Source organism: Nicotiana tabacum, chromosome 18 (genome assembly GCF_000715075.1).
Source record: "Nicotiana tabacum cultivar K326 chromosome 18, ASM71507v2, whole genome shotgun sequence".
Lineage (NCBI taxonomy): Eukaryota > Viridiplantae > Streptophyta > Magnoliopsida > Solanales > Solanaceae > Nicotiana > Nicotiana tabacum.
Window position 1 is genome coordinate 142,467,249 of NC_134097.1, and position 15,403 is coordinate 142,482,651.

The following is a 15,403-nucleotide window of genomic DNA, read 5'->3' on the forward strand; positions in this document are numbered from 1 at the left end:
TAATTACTGCTCCATAAGAGATGAAAATTTTGTTCTCAGAATTTTTTGACAACTGATACAATATGTTTGTATTCAAATGAACAACAGTACAAAAGACATTTCTTTCTATTTGCCTAAGCTTTGGTAGATAGAATTAGGACAAAGTTCCCCGATATCTTTGCTGTGTGAGGTAGTAGGTACCCGTTGAGGTACGAGTAAGTTGACCCGAAACTCACCTGAGTTAAAAAACCAACTAACAATACAAAATAACATGATGATGCCGCTCTTAAAACTGCAAATGGAAGTGTGACAATAGAGAAAACTTAATAATGTGATGAATCAAGGCTGTTGTTGAGCATCCATGTAACCAGCATCAACAAGAACTTTCTCCCTTTTAGCTAACTCAACATCCTCATCCACCATCATCTTCACTAATTGCTCGAACCCCACTCTGGGCTTCCAACCCAAAACATTCCTCGCCTTGCTCGAGTCTCCCTTTAGATTATCCACTTCTGTGGGCCTAAAGTACCTCTTATCAATCACCACATGATCCTTCCAATTCAATCCTACGTATCCGAACGCCACCTCCAAGAACTCCTCCACCGTGTGTGACTCCTCCGTTGCCACCACATAGTCATCCGGCTTCTCTTGCTGCAGCATCATCCACATTGCTTCCACGTAATCCCCGGCAAAACCCCAGTCCCTGGATGCCTGGAAAGTGCACAAATAGCCGCTTTTTATTTAAAGCATAGCTGAAAAACAAAAAGTTCAAAATTTAACTGGCTCTTTAAATTTTTAGAACTTCGAGCTTTCCAGTTAAAACCGCTACTTGGTGACATTCATATTTTTGAAAAATAACCGATGTCCTATAGTTTCAAATCCCAATAGTGAAACTGAAACTGCAGGGCATTACAGTGACTAATTTTATATTACTCGAGCTGAAAAGTAGTATATTTTTTATTACAGGAGCTGAAAAATTAATATTTTTGTGAAAACATTTCCCATTTCTACCTGCAAATTACCCAGGAACAGCTTGCTTTGTAGCCCGATTTTGATCCGACCCACAGCCCGAGTGATCTTCCGGGTCACGAAGTTCTCGCCCCGCCTAGGGGATTCATGATTGAAAAGAATACCATTACAGGCGAAGATCCCATAGGCTTCACGGTAATTAACGGTGTACCAATGCGCGGCGCACTTAGATACAGCGTAAGGAGATCTAGGATGAAATGGTGTGGTTTCGGACTGTGGCGGAGGAGTAGATCCGAACATTTCGGATGAACCGGCTTGATAATACCTTATGTGGGACCTACCAGTAGCGGAAATGTGAGAACGGACGGCTTCGAGAAGGCGGAGAGCACCGGTGGCAACGACGTCGGCGGTGTAATCGGGGATCTCGAAGGAGACGGCGACGTGAGATTGTGCGGCGAGGTTGTAGACCTCGTCGGGGAGAATCGTATCGAGCCAACGCCGGAGTGATGACGCGTCGGTAACGTCAGCGTAGTGGAGCTTCATACGTGCCTTGTGAACGTTGTGTGGATCGATATAGATGTGATTCACGCGTTGCGTGTTGAAATTGGAGGATCGGCGAATTAGGCCGTGGACTTCGTAGCCTTTGTCAAGGAGGAATTCGGTGAGGTAAGAGCCGTCTTGACCGGTAATGCCGGTGATCAGAGCTACTTTCCGGCGATCTCCATTTGAATCCGCCGCATCGGCGGGGATCGATTCAGATCTGTTGGATGCCATTTCTGTGAGATTCTGTATGGGGTTTGAGCTTTTCCTCTGAGGAGAGAAACATAAGTTTGTTTAAATCGGAAAAGATCAACTAAATAGTGCAAGTTGAAGGACACACACAAAAAATAAACATATTTGTATTTTTACCTATCTATAACCTTATTACTAAAAATGTGCATATTTTCATTATTACCCGCCATGTTTATATTTTTCCTACAAAATTTATACCATTCATTAAATACCCAATATTAAGAGCTGATTCCTTCCAAATTAGGCACCTACAAATCTGGGATAAATATTTGAATAGCTTATTCCTTCCAAATTAGGCGCCTAAAAATTTGGGACTAAATATCTTTTCATATTCACATCATATTTGTTTCCTTATGTGATATAGGAAGGTAAAAATTCCTAAAATAAAAAAAACTTTAAAGGTAATCCAGTCACTAAAGTCTTAATTCGGTCATTATTCTTCAGTTACGGATGAATAAAATAATATATTGTAAAGGACCAAAATGGAAACTTCATAATGGCCATATAAATGCATTAACGTATATAACACACAATTGTAGTGACGTGTTATCCTTAATAATTGTATAAAATAGTTCTTTTCAGTACAAATCCTTATCTACAAATTTTTTACAAATAAACTACAAATCAGTTTAAGTATTGTATAAAGTTGTATTGTTTTTAAGGGTATCTATAAAATTACTACATTTATACTACAATTAAACTATAATCTATGTTGAAAAAAAATATTGACTACAAAATTTTCTCTGTATTTTTTGTGAAGAAGAAGGAAGAGAAGATGAAGTCTGATTTTATGTTAATATCTACAAAATTCCTACATTTATCTACAAATAAACTATAAATTAGTTTAAGTATGTATAAAGCAGTATTGTTTTTAAGGGTATCTATAAAATTACTACATTTATACTACAATTAAACTACGATCTATGTTGACTACAAAATTTCTATTCATCTACAAAATTCCTACAAATCAGTTTTAGTGTTGTATAAAGCTGTATTGTTTTTAAGGATATCTACAAAATTACTACATTTATACTACAATTAAACTACAATCTATGTTGAAAAAAAATATTGACTACAAAATTTCTTTAAAAAAAACTACAAAATTTCTTTCAAGAAAACAAGAAATGTAGTTGTGGCCAATTCCAACTTGAAGAACTTTCATGTGTAAATTGTTTCCAGATTGTAGTTATAATGTAGGTTAAATGTAGTTAATTTGTAGTTTTTGTAAAATTTTGCAGACAATTTGCAGATTAATTGTGGATGTCACATTTCTACAATTGGCTCTTCATCTACAAAATTTCTACAAATAAAAGCTGCCAAAAAAGCAATTCATATAATTCCAATCAAGAAATATGAGAAGAAGTTTAGAAGTGATTTAATATCACGTCTTTTCCATTAATTGGATCGACACTAACATATCGCTCATGCTGTTTTATGACAAATAAACCAACCTTTCTCTGTATTTTTTGAGAAGAAGAAAGAATGTAGAAGAGAAAGAAATGGGAAGGGGAAAACGACGCTCGTTAGATCTTACGAATAAATTGTTTCTATTTTTATATGAACGAACAAAATCAGAAGGGAAAGTTGGAAATCTTCAGATCTCTCTCTATGGATGAACTCAAAGTGAAAACCAGAAGGAGAAAAATCAAAAACCACCCTAGCTCCCAAGATAACAGTCGTTCCCACCTGAAAACAAAAATCAAACGAATCCTTTCTTCTTCGAAAAAAGAGGCGTTTCAGTCAGATTTGAATTCCGTTAAATCCGTTTGAGGTCGTCGAGTCCAGGGGAGAGAGAAACGTGGGAGGTATGGGGGTGGGAGGAGAGAGAGGCGGGTAAACGAAAATGGGAGAATATACGCTCCTAAATTAACGCCTAATATAAATAAAGCATTAATTATGCCCATAATTTGAATTATGGTATAGAAATGGTAATTTGGTATGCTTAAATGTAATAAACACAAACCTTAAACATTGAGGGTAATAAAGTTTCATATATGGTATAGATAGGTAAAAATCCCAAATAAAAAATAGAAGTATTTGGATAAATTTGGTTTAATTTAACTAGAGTTTAAATTTTATGCACGATAAAGAATTAATCCAAATAGCCGCCCACCTAACAACTTAAACTAAAAATAGCAGGTGGAAGTATAATATTGGTGTAAAATTGTGTATAAGTAATGTATAATCCATGTATATGGCTAAAAAAGGTAAATAATGAATATGATCGGTTATTTGTGCAAAGATCCGGAATTTTTAAGGAGAGTGGCGAGAAGAAAATCCCCTATTAACTTAATTTATGTAAGAGATTCTATAAAAGGGCTTATTGTTTAAAAGGGAATTTTCCTCAGCAAAGATTTAAGGAAAATAGGGAAAGAATTAAAAACAATACAAGATTTACTTTTCCTCTATTTTTATAAACTAACCAAATTAATCTTAGCAATTCCATTGCTCTTTATGCTTTTCCTTCGTTTTCTTTTGTTTGGTCTAATGTATACCTTTTAATTTTTACCTGTCGTTTCATAAGGCAATGGATATAATTGAATAGTTAGAATATGTGGCAAGTTAATTTAAACTCCATAAAAATTAGAGGCTTATATAAACGAGACAAACACATAATTAACCTCTTCCCAAAAAAATTTCCAACATTTTCTCTCTTCTTTCTGCTCCAATATGGCGAAACAAAGGGAGGTATGTCTTTTATTTTGTTTTTATGTTATCTTGAAAGATTGTAAATTTTGTTATGTATTTCTCACATATTTGTTTTTCCTTTTCTTTTCTTTTGAAGATTGTTTAAGTTTTTTAATGGAATATGATCAGGAAGATAGAGTAGTTAATGTATCTTTATGAGTTGGAGATTTTGTTTCTCAGGATCCATTAAAAAAAAATATTATTGTACTTTTCTCTTGATATTTCTTTATTGATTTTGTTTCTCCTGCTGTGTCTTCTGTTTATGGCCTTCACGATTTCCTAAGGAATAACAATAATAATATTGAAATATGATTTTAAAAAAATTAGTATTAAATAGTGTTTTCTACATCATCATTAATGTTAAACATTAATTTATATGGTTGTTAGCGTGTATTTTAATTGTTGTAGAGATACCCTTATGATTCTCTTGTATCATTAGAGATTTCAACTCTTTTCTTTAATTAATAACAGGATACATTTATTCTTAATGTAGACATAAGTCATAAAACCCTTTTAGTCTTGTCTTATTATTTGTACAATGAAGTTGCATACATTATAAGAAATTACTTTCATCTCTTTATTCACTCAATTGTCACTCGTACTATATTTTAGTTTAAAAGTAATATATGAGAAATCATAACAATATCATAGAATGAAGAGCTATTCTTTCTCCCAAGTTCTATTTGCACATGAGTTGTTCGTGCGGGTCCATGTATATTGAGATGATTATAGGACGTGACTTGTTTGAGGGCATACTGGTCATGTTCCTATTTGTGTGTGATAAGGATCCATCCCCTAAGATATATCTTGATGGTGTACATGTTGTGGGGGTGTCGGGGCACGTTGTTGTAAAGTTTAAGCTTTTCTTTGGTTCACACTCGATGTCTAATATTCATTTTGGGGCCTAACTCCCATTGAAAGGTAAAATACGCAATATCAAAGGCAACTCCATTCACATGACTCGACCCAATACCTATGGTCTCCAAGTTAATTATCCTACTTTATGTATTTGGTTTTCCCAAAATTGTATCTAGAAAAAGGAACTTACTTGCATACTTCCCCAAATTACTCATAACCTTTCTCCTTGGACAAGTCAATGTAGTTTACACTATGCTTACTTATCCAACGCTTATATATCATCTCACATCACACATATCCGGTAACTCTATAGTATAATTGTTTAACTAATTAAACAGTTTTATTTTTTCTATATATACAGAAAAATGGATCGACGTCTGTGCCTCAGTTTGGAGCTTGGGGTCATAAAACTGGTGACAATCTTAATTTTTCCATGGTATTTTCCCAAGCTCGTGCAAACAAGAAGCAGAATAGACATAATCTAGCACAGCACAACTTGGGAAATGAACAAGAGATTCTTGCCAAGCTCCAAGAAGTTTCACCCAGAGTAAGATTTTTTTCCTAACATCATAAAAATTCATTTATATATGCACAAATAACTTCATTTCATGCATTGCAATAATATAACAAGAGATGCACCTTCCTTTAGTAGTACAATCAGAGGGGGATGCAATGTATCGGCACCGGGTTCAACTGAACCCAATACGACGATATCCATTTCAGTGTTGTTCGAATAAGTGGTACTGAAAGTATTTCTTTTTGACTTCTACGTCTCTCTTTGAAAATATAGACTGAAAGAAGCTTCTATTTATAGGACGCGTAGTATAAATTTATATGTAAAAATTCATTAATATTGTAATATATAGCAATATGAACCCCTAACTTTTAAAAGACAATCGGTTCAATGCCAAATTTTTTAAAGGTTGAACCTATAAAACTTAAATCCTAGACCCGTCTCTGAGTACAATGGGAACTTATCTTTGGTAGTGCAACAGTATGAATACTGCTCCTTATTTTGTTAAGAATGCGGATATTAGTCCTAATTTGACTCTAAAATTTAACTCATGAGGTGACGATTGGCGTTACGAGGAACCACCACCTTATCAAGATCATTTATCGATCTCCTTATGAAAGTTATTCTAACATACAATATATTTAACAATTAATTCACAGATAACCTTTCATATGTATTGCAGAGGGGAGGTAACTCACAATGTCATTGTCTAACTAATAGTTTTTCTGAATCTGTAGAAAGATAGCTCGACGCCAGTGCCTCAATTTGGAGCAGGGAATCAAAAGACTGAGGGAAATCCTGATTATTCCAAGGTGTCCCCGAAAGCTCATGCCAACAAGAAGCCACATAGACATGATTTAACACGCCGAAGCCTGGAAAATGAGAAAGAACTTGGCAAACATCAAGAGGTAAGAAATACTACTTTGTTTCTAATACTTGAACAATTCATTTACACATGCAGATGCATTTTCATCTAATGCATTATATAACTATCAAAACATTCCTCTAACAATATTGTCGGGAGTTCCTTTAACATTTCATGTCTTCTAGGAATGGATAACTGATCTAGTGTTATTGTTAAATTTGTAGAAACGTCCAATGTCTGTGCCTCAATTTGGAGTGTGGGATCAAAAGAGTGGGGGTAGTCCTGATTATGCGAAGGTGTCCCCTCAAGCTCGTACCGAGAAGAAGCAGCATAAACATGCTTCAGCACGCCGCAAGTTGGGAAATGAACAGGAGCTTCGTAAGCACAACGAGGCTTCACCTAGGGTAAGAAATACTTGTTTCTTATGAGACTCGAGACACACTTCCTTTTAGTTATGTTTAACTGTGTGACCATCTCATCCAAATATTTAAGCTATTAGAGAGGAACCACTTCCATTTACTTAGTTATGTCTTCAACAAGTCATACAATAGAAGCTTGTCCATGGCATGCCAAAAGAACATAATTACCACCCCCTATTCTGCATATGTGAATCAACAATCTTAGATCACAAGTAGTATGGCTTTTACTTAGGTGAGAGAATGGATATATATGTTTTTCCTTCACCACCTAAGGGGGTTCAACAGCGTTCCTACTTACCTCCCAAAAACACCCAACCAACCAGTTGGATGTGAAGCTGCTTTACGAGTACAAGTTGACAGCATCTTCTGGCAGTGAGGACGTGCTTCCTAGGAAATTAACTAGGAAAATGAGAAAGTGATAGTAATGCTTCTGCTTGGCACCATTTCAAGTACCTTAACTATTTTTTTCAGTTAGGTCCATGAGAATCATACATAGGTCAGGTCAGCTGTCCCAGACCATCGAGACTTTGTAAATCCATTTTCCCCAGTTAGGCTAGAAGTGTTTGTTAGTTGGCTAGGAAGAGAAAAGTAGAAAGGTTATAGAACTGTTTATTGCATACCATTTACCAAAAACAACCTCTCTACCTTCACAAGCTAGGAGTAAGGTCTATGTACAAACTGTTGCGGAAGCCAAATGTATATAGTATGAATGAGTCACAACTACTATACCAAAAATTATGGCAACCACCAAATAATAAATAAGACAGTAAAGCAACAATAAAAGGAACACCAGAATTTACGAGGTTCGGCCAATTTTGTCTACTTCCTCGGACACAACCAATATTTTATTCCACTCCAAAATACAAGTGAAATAATACTAAAGAGAGAAGATACAAATGTCTTAAGAAGATAAGAAGGCAAATGAGAATTGTGTTTAAATCCTAAACATTAGGCCTCCTTTTATAGGGAAAAATTCTCAAACCCAAATTGTCACCCACCGATGTGGGACTTTTGACAATCAACAAATCTCCACCTTGGCAAAATTTCACATCTTCAACTTTCTCTTAATAACAAATTTTGGTTGGGTCTTCATCTTCAATCTTCAGTGTTCAACAATGTTGATCAAATCCAAACAATGTTGAAACTTGACCGCAGTCACCACCTTTGTCAGCATATAGCAGGATTCTCCGTAGTATGAATTTTCTTCACCGTGACTCCACCTTCTTCTATGATTTCTCGTACGAAATGATACCGAACATCAATGTGCTTCGTCCTTGCATGATAAACTTGGTTCTTCGTTAATTGAATAGCACTTTGACTATCACAAAAAATTGTGATACTTTTTTTTGTCCAATGCCAAGCTCTTTTAGCAACCCCTGAAGCCAAATTGCCTCCTTCACAGCCTCTGTAATAGCCATGTATTCTGCCTCTGTTGTAGACAAAGCAACTGTTGACTGCAAAGTAGACTTCCAACTAACTGGTGCCTTTGCAAAAGTAAACACATAACCAGTAGTTGATCTTCGTTTGTCCAGATCACCCGCAAAATCTGAGTCACAATATCCAAATACGGACTAATTGCCTTCCTGCTAAAAAACTAACCCAACATCTACAGTATTATGAATATACTGTAGAATCCACTTCACAGCTTGCTAATGCTCCTTTACTGGATTATGCATATATCTGCTAATAACTCCAACAGCTTGTGAAATGTCAGGTCTCATACAGACCATTGCATACATCAAGCTACCAACAACATTTGCGTATGGTACCTTTGACATATACTCTCGTTCAGCTTCATCTTTTGGCGACATAGTAGTACTTAGCTTAAAATGGGGAGCAAGTGGAGTACTAACTGGCTTAGTCTTCTCATCTATGTCAAAGCGCTGTAGTACTCTCTTCAAATATTCTTTCTGAGATAAACAGAGTTTCTTTGAACGTCTATCTCTTATTATCTCCATGCCAAGAATTTTCTTTGCCTCACCCAAATCCTTCATCTCGAACTCCTTCTTCAGTTGAATCTTCAACTTATCAATTTCTTCCGAATTCTTGGAAGTTATCAACATATCATCAACATATAGGAGAAGATATACAAAGGAACCATCTTCAAGCTTGCGCAAATACACACAATGATCGTATTTGCTTCTCTTGTACCCTTGCCGCAACATAAACTTGTCAAATCGCGTGTATCATTGTCTAGAAGATTGTTTCAATCCGTACAATGATTTTTCAAGTTTGCATACCATATTTTCTTTTCCAGCAACTTTGAATCCTTTTGGCTGAGTCATGTAGATTTCCTCCAAGTTTCCATGTAAAAACGCAGTTTTTACATCCATCTGAACTAGTTCCAAATCCAACTGTGCTACCAAAGCCAACATAATTCTAATGGAGGAATGTTTTACAACTGGAGAAAACACTTCATTATAATCAATTCCCTCATTTTGAGCATATCCTTTGGCCACCAATCTTGCTTTGTAGCGAACATCTTCTTGGTTAGGAAATCCTTCTTTCTTTGCAAATACCCATTTGCACCCAATTGCTTTCTTTCCCTTTGAGAGATTGGCCAATCTCCATGTATGATTCTGATGAAGGGACTGTATTTCATCATGCATGACAATCCTCCACTTATCTTCTTCTGAACTTTGGACTGCGTCTTTATAAGTGGTAGGAACATCATCAGCTACAATTGAGGCGGCACAAGCAACCGTCTCTATAAGACGAACAGGTTTTGTTATTGTCCTTTTTGGCCTGCTAGTTGCAATTGATTCAAGTTGTTGTTGAGGTTCCTGAGTTGGAATCTCCCTCTCTACTGGCTCTTCTTCCAGAGGATAATCTTCATTTGTTTCCTCCTCTGCTTCTTGAGTAGGAAAAATAAATTTTCCCTTAAACTCTACCTGCTTAGAAGCACCCTCATTTTGTTTGGTATCTTCTGTTACCTTATTTACCATAGCAGATTCATCAAATATAACATCCCTGCTGAATATTACTTTCTTTGTCATAGGACACCATAAGCGATATTCTTTAACTCCAGAAGTAATCCCCATGAAAATAGCCTTCTTTGCCCTTGGATCCAATTTTAACTCTGTCACATGATAATATGCAGTTGAGTCAAACACGTGCAAAGAGTCATAATCTACAGCAGGCTTTCCATACCATTTTTCAAATGGTGTCTTGCCATCAATAGCAGCAGATGATAAGCGATTAATGAGGTGGCATGCATATGTAACTGCCTCAGCCCAAAATTCTTTTCCCAAGCCAGCATTGGATAACATACACCGTACCTTCTCCAGCAAGGTCTGGTTCATACGTTCTGCCGCTCCATTCTGTTGTGGTGTATGTCTGACAGTGAAGTGTCGGACGATGCCATCATTTTCACAGACCTTATTAAAATGATCATTTTTGTATTCACCTCCATTGTCTGTGCGAATACACTTGATCCTCCTGCCTTTTTGATTCTCCACCATCATTTTCCATTTGAGAAAAATTCCCAACACTTCATCTTTGCTCTTCATTGTATACACCCACAATTTTCGGGAAAAATCATCAACAAAGGTTACAAAATAGTGCTTCCCACCTAATGAAGGTGTTTTGGGAGGACCCCAAACATCATAGTGTACATAATCCAAAATACCTTTAGTATTATGGATCGCTGTACCAAATTTAACCCTTGTTTGTTTCCCTTTGACACAATGCTCGCAAAACTCCAAGTTGCAAGCCTTTACTCCTTTTAACAATCCTTGATCTGATAAAGTTTTCAAGGGTTTACCTCCAGCATGTCCCAAGCGCATGTGCCATAGCCTGGTTGTTTCTGCCTCTTTTTCGTCACTGGATGTTACTATCGCTGTCCCAATAACTGTACTACTACGATAACGGTACATGTTATTGTTCTTCCGATTGGGCTTCATTACCACTAGTGCACCGGAGCATACTCTCATCACTCCATTTTCTGCAATGATTTTGAACCCTTTTGATTCTAGGGCTCCCACAGAGATGAGATTCTTCTTCAAATCCGGTACATATCGAATATCTGTTAATGTTCTGATCATTCCATCATGGTTCCTTAATCGTATTGAACCAATGCCATATGAGGTAAGAGGGTTGTTATCTGCTGTGTGGATGACTCCATATTCTCCTTCTTGAAAATCCACGAACCAGTCCCTGTTGGGACACATATGATAGCTACAAGCCGAGTCCATCAACCATATGTCTGATGATGTTGATGGCTCTGTTGTAACTAATGAGAAGTCTAAATCATCACAATCGGCTACATTTGAATCCATAATGGCCTTTCCATTGTTATGTTTGGTCTTATTCTTCAACTTCGGACAGTCTTTCTTCCAGTGTCCCTTTTCTCGACAAAAGGCACATTCATCTTTGCTGGGTCTAGATCTTGACTTGGATCTTCCCTTCTTTGTCCTCATTTGATTTTGAGGACGATCTCTCACAACCAGTGTTTCTCCTTCTCCGCCCTTTTGTTTTTCTCTCTTTCTTTGTTCATAGTTGTACAAAGTCGAACAAACTTCTCTGAGAGAAATTTCGTCATTCCCATGGAGTAAAGTAGTTTCAAGGTGCTCGTACTCATCAGGAAGTGACCCCAATAACATCAAGACCAAGTCACCATCATCAAAAGTTGCATCCATATTTTGCAAATTTGTGACCAACTTATTGAAACTGGTGATATGTTCGTTCATTGTGGTACCAAGAACATAGGTGAAGCGAAACAGTCTCTTCTTCATGTACAATTTATTTTGACTGTTTTTCTTCAAAAATTTATCCTCCAGTGCTTTCCATAATTTACTTGCAGAAGTTTCCTTTGTGTATGGATATTTCTGCTCTCTAGCAAGGTAGGATCGAATGGTACCGCAAGAAACACGGTTGATAATTCTCCAATCTTCTTCTCCAATAGCATCTGGTTTTTTTTCTTCAATGGCAAGATCTAGCCCTTGTTGAAAAAGAACATCTAGAACCTCGCCTTGCCACATCCCAAAATGTCCTGATCCATTAAAAATTTCTACCGCAAATTTCGCATTTGACACAATTCTTGTCATAAGCGAAGATGTCAATGATGACGTATTGTTGACACTTGATGTAGATTCTTCTTGTTTATTGTCTCCCATCTTTGACACAAATATTATTTAATAGCTGACGACAAAAATCAAGATTATTTCCTTTCTGGTGTGGAAGATCAGACTAAGCTGCAACCACAGAGCATACTCAGACAGAACCTTGACTCAGTTACCAAAATAAATCTTTTCTGATATGGAAGATCAGACTATGCTGTAACCACAGAGTATACTTAGACAGTACCTTGGCTCTGATACCAATTGTTGTGGAAGCCAAATGTATATAGTGTGAATGAGTCACAACTACTATACCAAAAATTATGGCAGCCACCAAATAATAAATAAGACAATAAAGCAACAATAAAAGGAACACCAGAATTTACGAGGTTCGGCCAATTTTGCCTACTTCCTCGGACACAACCAATATTTTATTCCACTCCAAAATACAAGTGAAATAATACTAAAGAGAGAAGATACAAATGCCTTAAGAAGATAAGAAGGCAAATGAGAGGTGTGTTTAAATCCTAAACATTAGGCCTCCTTTTATAGGGAAAAATTCCCAAACCCAAATTGTCACCCACCGATGTGGGACTTTTGACAATCAACACATACTACCCTCCCAAGACCCCACTTGTGGGAATGCACTGAGTATGACGGTATGTTGCTGTTGTTGTTGTTGTTGCTACTACTTCTCCATTTTACTACATCAATTATGCTACTGGTGATTTGAGATTAGCAGTTGTCACCAGTCACTTGGAGAGAACTATTCATAGACATGCCCAATCTGTATCCAGGATAAGAATAGATTTTAAGAAAAGTAAACAAAAATACATATATTTATACCAATACTGAATGCATCTGAGAAAGGTTCAACGAAGAGATCAGAATTTAAATTGCACTGTCACGAGTTTTAATTCAATATCTCTGGTAATCCTAATCAAGTTACATTTCCTTCTTCTATTAATTTTATAAAAAGGAAAAAGAATAAGTAAGGTATGATTGGTGAATGACAAATTTTCTGTTGCAATATCTTTAGAGCACAATTTTGTTGTAGCGACAACATGCATATTATCTGGTCAGTAAGTTAACTTCACTTTTTACCACTATGTTCATCATGTTTTCTGTTAGTTAATGTGCATTGACCACGAGAATATAAATTTCTAGAAAAGACAAACTATGTTTCCCATGAACATCATTCATGACCTTTTTCCAAATTTCATAAATATCATTCATCATAGTTTTTTATGATATATTTAATGATTCAAAACTTATAATATTTCAAGTCTTCCACAGAGTGGGTTAATCTAGTGCCATCGTGTCACTGAGAGTTTTTTTTTCCTTCTCTTTCTGAATTTTAAGAAAAATAGTCCTGTGGCCATGCCTCAACATGGAGCACAGGATCAAAAGACGGGGGACAATCCTAATTATCCCATGGTGTTCTCCCAAGCTCATGCTAAAAAGAAGCAGCATAAACCCCACAGCCTGGGAAATGAACAAGAGCTTGGCAAGCGCCAGGACGTCTCACCGATGGTAAGGAAAACTTTGTTTCCTAAACTCATGAAAGTTCATTTACATATGCAGATACATAATACTTTGGAGAAAACTTTCCTTTAGTCATATAATACGACTTTTCTTTGGTTTGGTAAAAGCATGATAAAATCCACAAGATGAGTATCATAAAAATGTGAATATTAACATGAATGTTCTACCATACATAGAAGATAAAATGAGATAACGTCACCTGGATAGTTTGGTGATATCCTGCGTAGACTCTCTATGTGAACTGAAACACAGGACAATATGATGTTGGCTTACCTCTAAATTTGGCATAGATCTCCATATGCATTGGTATGTTGTTACGGCAATATGATCATTGAAAGTGATAAAAGAAGATGAGCTATACCTAAAATCACATGACTAGAAGTTATCTCAAAGATCTACAATATCTCGGATCAGTGCATTATATAACATCCCTCATTAAAATAGTCATTTTCCTCCCTTCCTATTTTTACAGTTTTACAGTGATGGCCACAAATAGAAACTGTTATTTGTATTTGACGTGTTCTCTTCTGTTCCATATGTAATTGGTATGGATGTAAGAAAAAGGAAATTGAACCATACCTAAGATTAAACTATTCCGGTATTCCTTAAGTAGCAACACTTCATTTCTTTTCCTACATCCTTGCATTAAACTGAAATTGCAGTAGTCAATGTGGATTGTTGAATTTCAATAGAATGCATATAGCCTGCTAAGAATGAAAAATTGTTTTGACAGTAACACCAGCCACTGCCAGAAACAACAAGTGATCATTACTGCACCTAGATGTCTTACTTCATATGTGAATCTATAACCTTTACAGTAATCTCTCCCTCAAATTGCTTATTTAGCTAATGAGTAATGTATTCATTATGTTCACAACTTTAATCATGCACTGCAAAGTTGTATTAGTCATGAATTCCATAATAATCATCCATAAAATACTATGAGCTTTGTAAACGGAAAATACTCACAAGCTCTTAATAACTTATCAGATGGTTTTCTAAATCTGTAGAAAACTGGTTGGTTGTCTGTACCTCAATTTGGAGAGTGGGATCAAAAGACTCCGAGCGAGACCAATTATTCTGTGGTGTTCTCTCAAGCGCGCGCCAACAGGAAGCATCACAAAAGTGATTTAACTTATCGTAGCTATGATTTTGAGCAGGACCTTCTTTGCAGGGAGCGAGAGCAAGCTGCCAGGGTAAGACATCCTAAACTCAAAAAAAATTGTGTTACACGGTAAACGCATCTTCAATACTATGCATTATAAGATTCTCAAGACAGAATTTCCTCAAGTAACTGAACATAAGTGCAGATTGGGGTTTGTTCAGATCCATATTCGTACTTGCTTAACGCCCTAGGATCAGAACATGCCAAACATTATATACCAACATAGCTTCCATATACATTGTAGTTATGCAAGTTGTAACCGTACCTCTAATCATTTTGGACATGTCCTTTGTGCAGAGGAAAAAGAACAAGTTCCTGACCTATCTTAGTTGCTGTCTTCCTGTATGATGCCGTGGTTTTTTAGTGTGCGCGAGCAGCCTCCTTTTAACAGTCTTGACCTGACTATTTCTCTCATGTGTTCTTAAAAGTAAGCATGAGAGAGTTTTATCAATTTTTCAGTAGGGTATATGTATGCATCCAAGCCTCTTGCTTGGAGTAAAACTCAAGTAAATATAGCAGTGTTACAATCAATAGCTATGTGATTCTTGGTAT

General features: G+C 36.4%; 2 protein-coding genes across 4 annotated transcripts; one reads left to right on the plus strand and one right to left on the minus strand.

Moving 5' to 3' along the window:
- Window positions 1-3: 3 nt before the first annotated feature.
- LOC107776909 (GDP-mannose 4,6 dehydratase 1) lies at window positions 4-1,740 on the minus strand. Its single transcript, NM_001325224.1, is given in 2 exon segments — window positions 4-690; window positions 991-1,740. Coding segments are annotated over 2 exon segments (1,104 nt in total). The 5' UTR covers window positions 1,723-1,740; the 3' UTR covers window positions 4-318.
- A 2,587-nt stretch (window positions 1,741-4,327) lies between these two features.
- LOC107776907 (uncharacterized) lies at window positions 4,328-15,382 on the plus strand. Of its 3 annotated transcripts, XM_016596864.2 has the most exons (7): window positions 4,328-4,428; window positions 5,648-5,833; window positions 6,538-6,708; window positions 6,890-7,069; window positions 13,504-13,674; window positions 14,697-14,882; window positions 15,149-15,382. In XM_016596864.2, the coding sequence occupies exons 1-7, from the start codon at window positions 4,411-4,413 to the stop codon at window positions 15,197-15,199; spliced, it is 963 nt and encodes a 320-aa protein (XP_016452350.1). In that variant the 5' UTR covers window positions 4,328-4,410; the 3' UTR covers window positions 15,200-15,382. The 3 variants fall into 3 exon arrangements, with proteins under 3 accessions (XP_016452350.1, XP_016452351.1, XP_016452352.1); XM_016596865.2 differs by lacking the exon at window positions 13,504-13,674; XM_016596866.2 differs by lacking the exon at window positions 15,149-15,382 and having other exon boundaries at window positions 14,677-14,753.
- The last annotated feature ends 21 nt before the right edge of the window (window positions 15,383-15,403 follow it).

Excerpts from the sequence above, each read along its gene's own strand:
- LOC107776907 (XM_016596864.2), top strand. Across the intron at positions 7,070-13,503 it reads ACAACGAGGCTTCACCTAGG|AAAAATAGTCCTGTGGCCAT; the intron begins GTAAGAAATACT and ends CTGAATTTTAAG. Across the intron at positions 14,883-15,148 it reads AGCGAGAGCAAGCTGCCAGG|AGGAAAAAGAACAAGTTCCT; the intron begins GTAAGACATCCT and ends TCCTTTGTGCAG.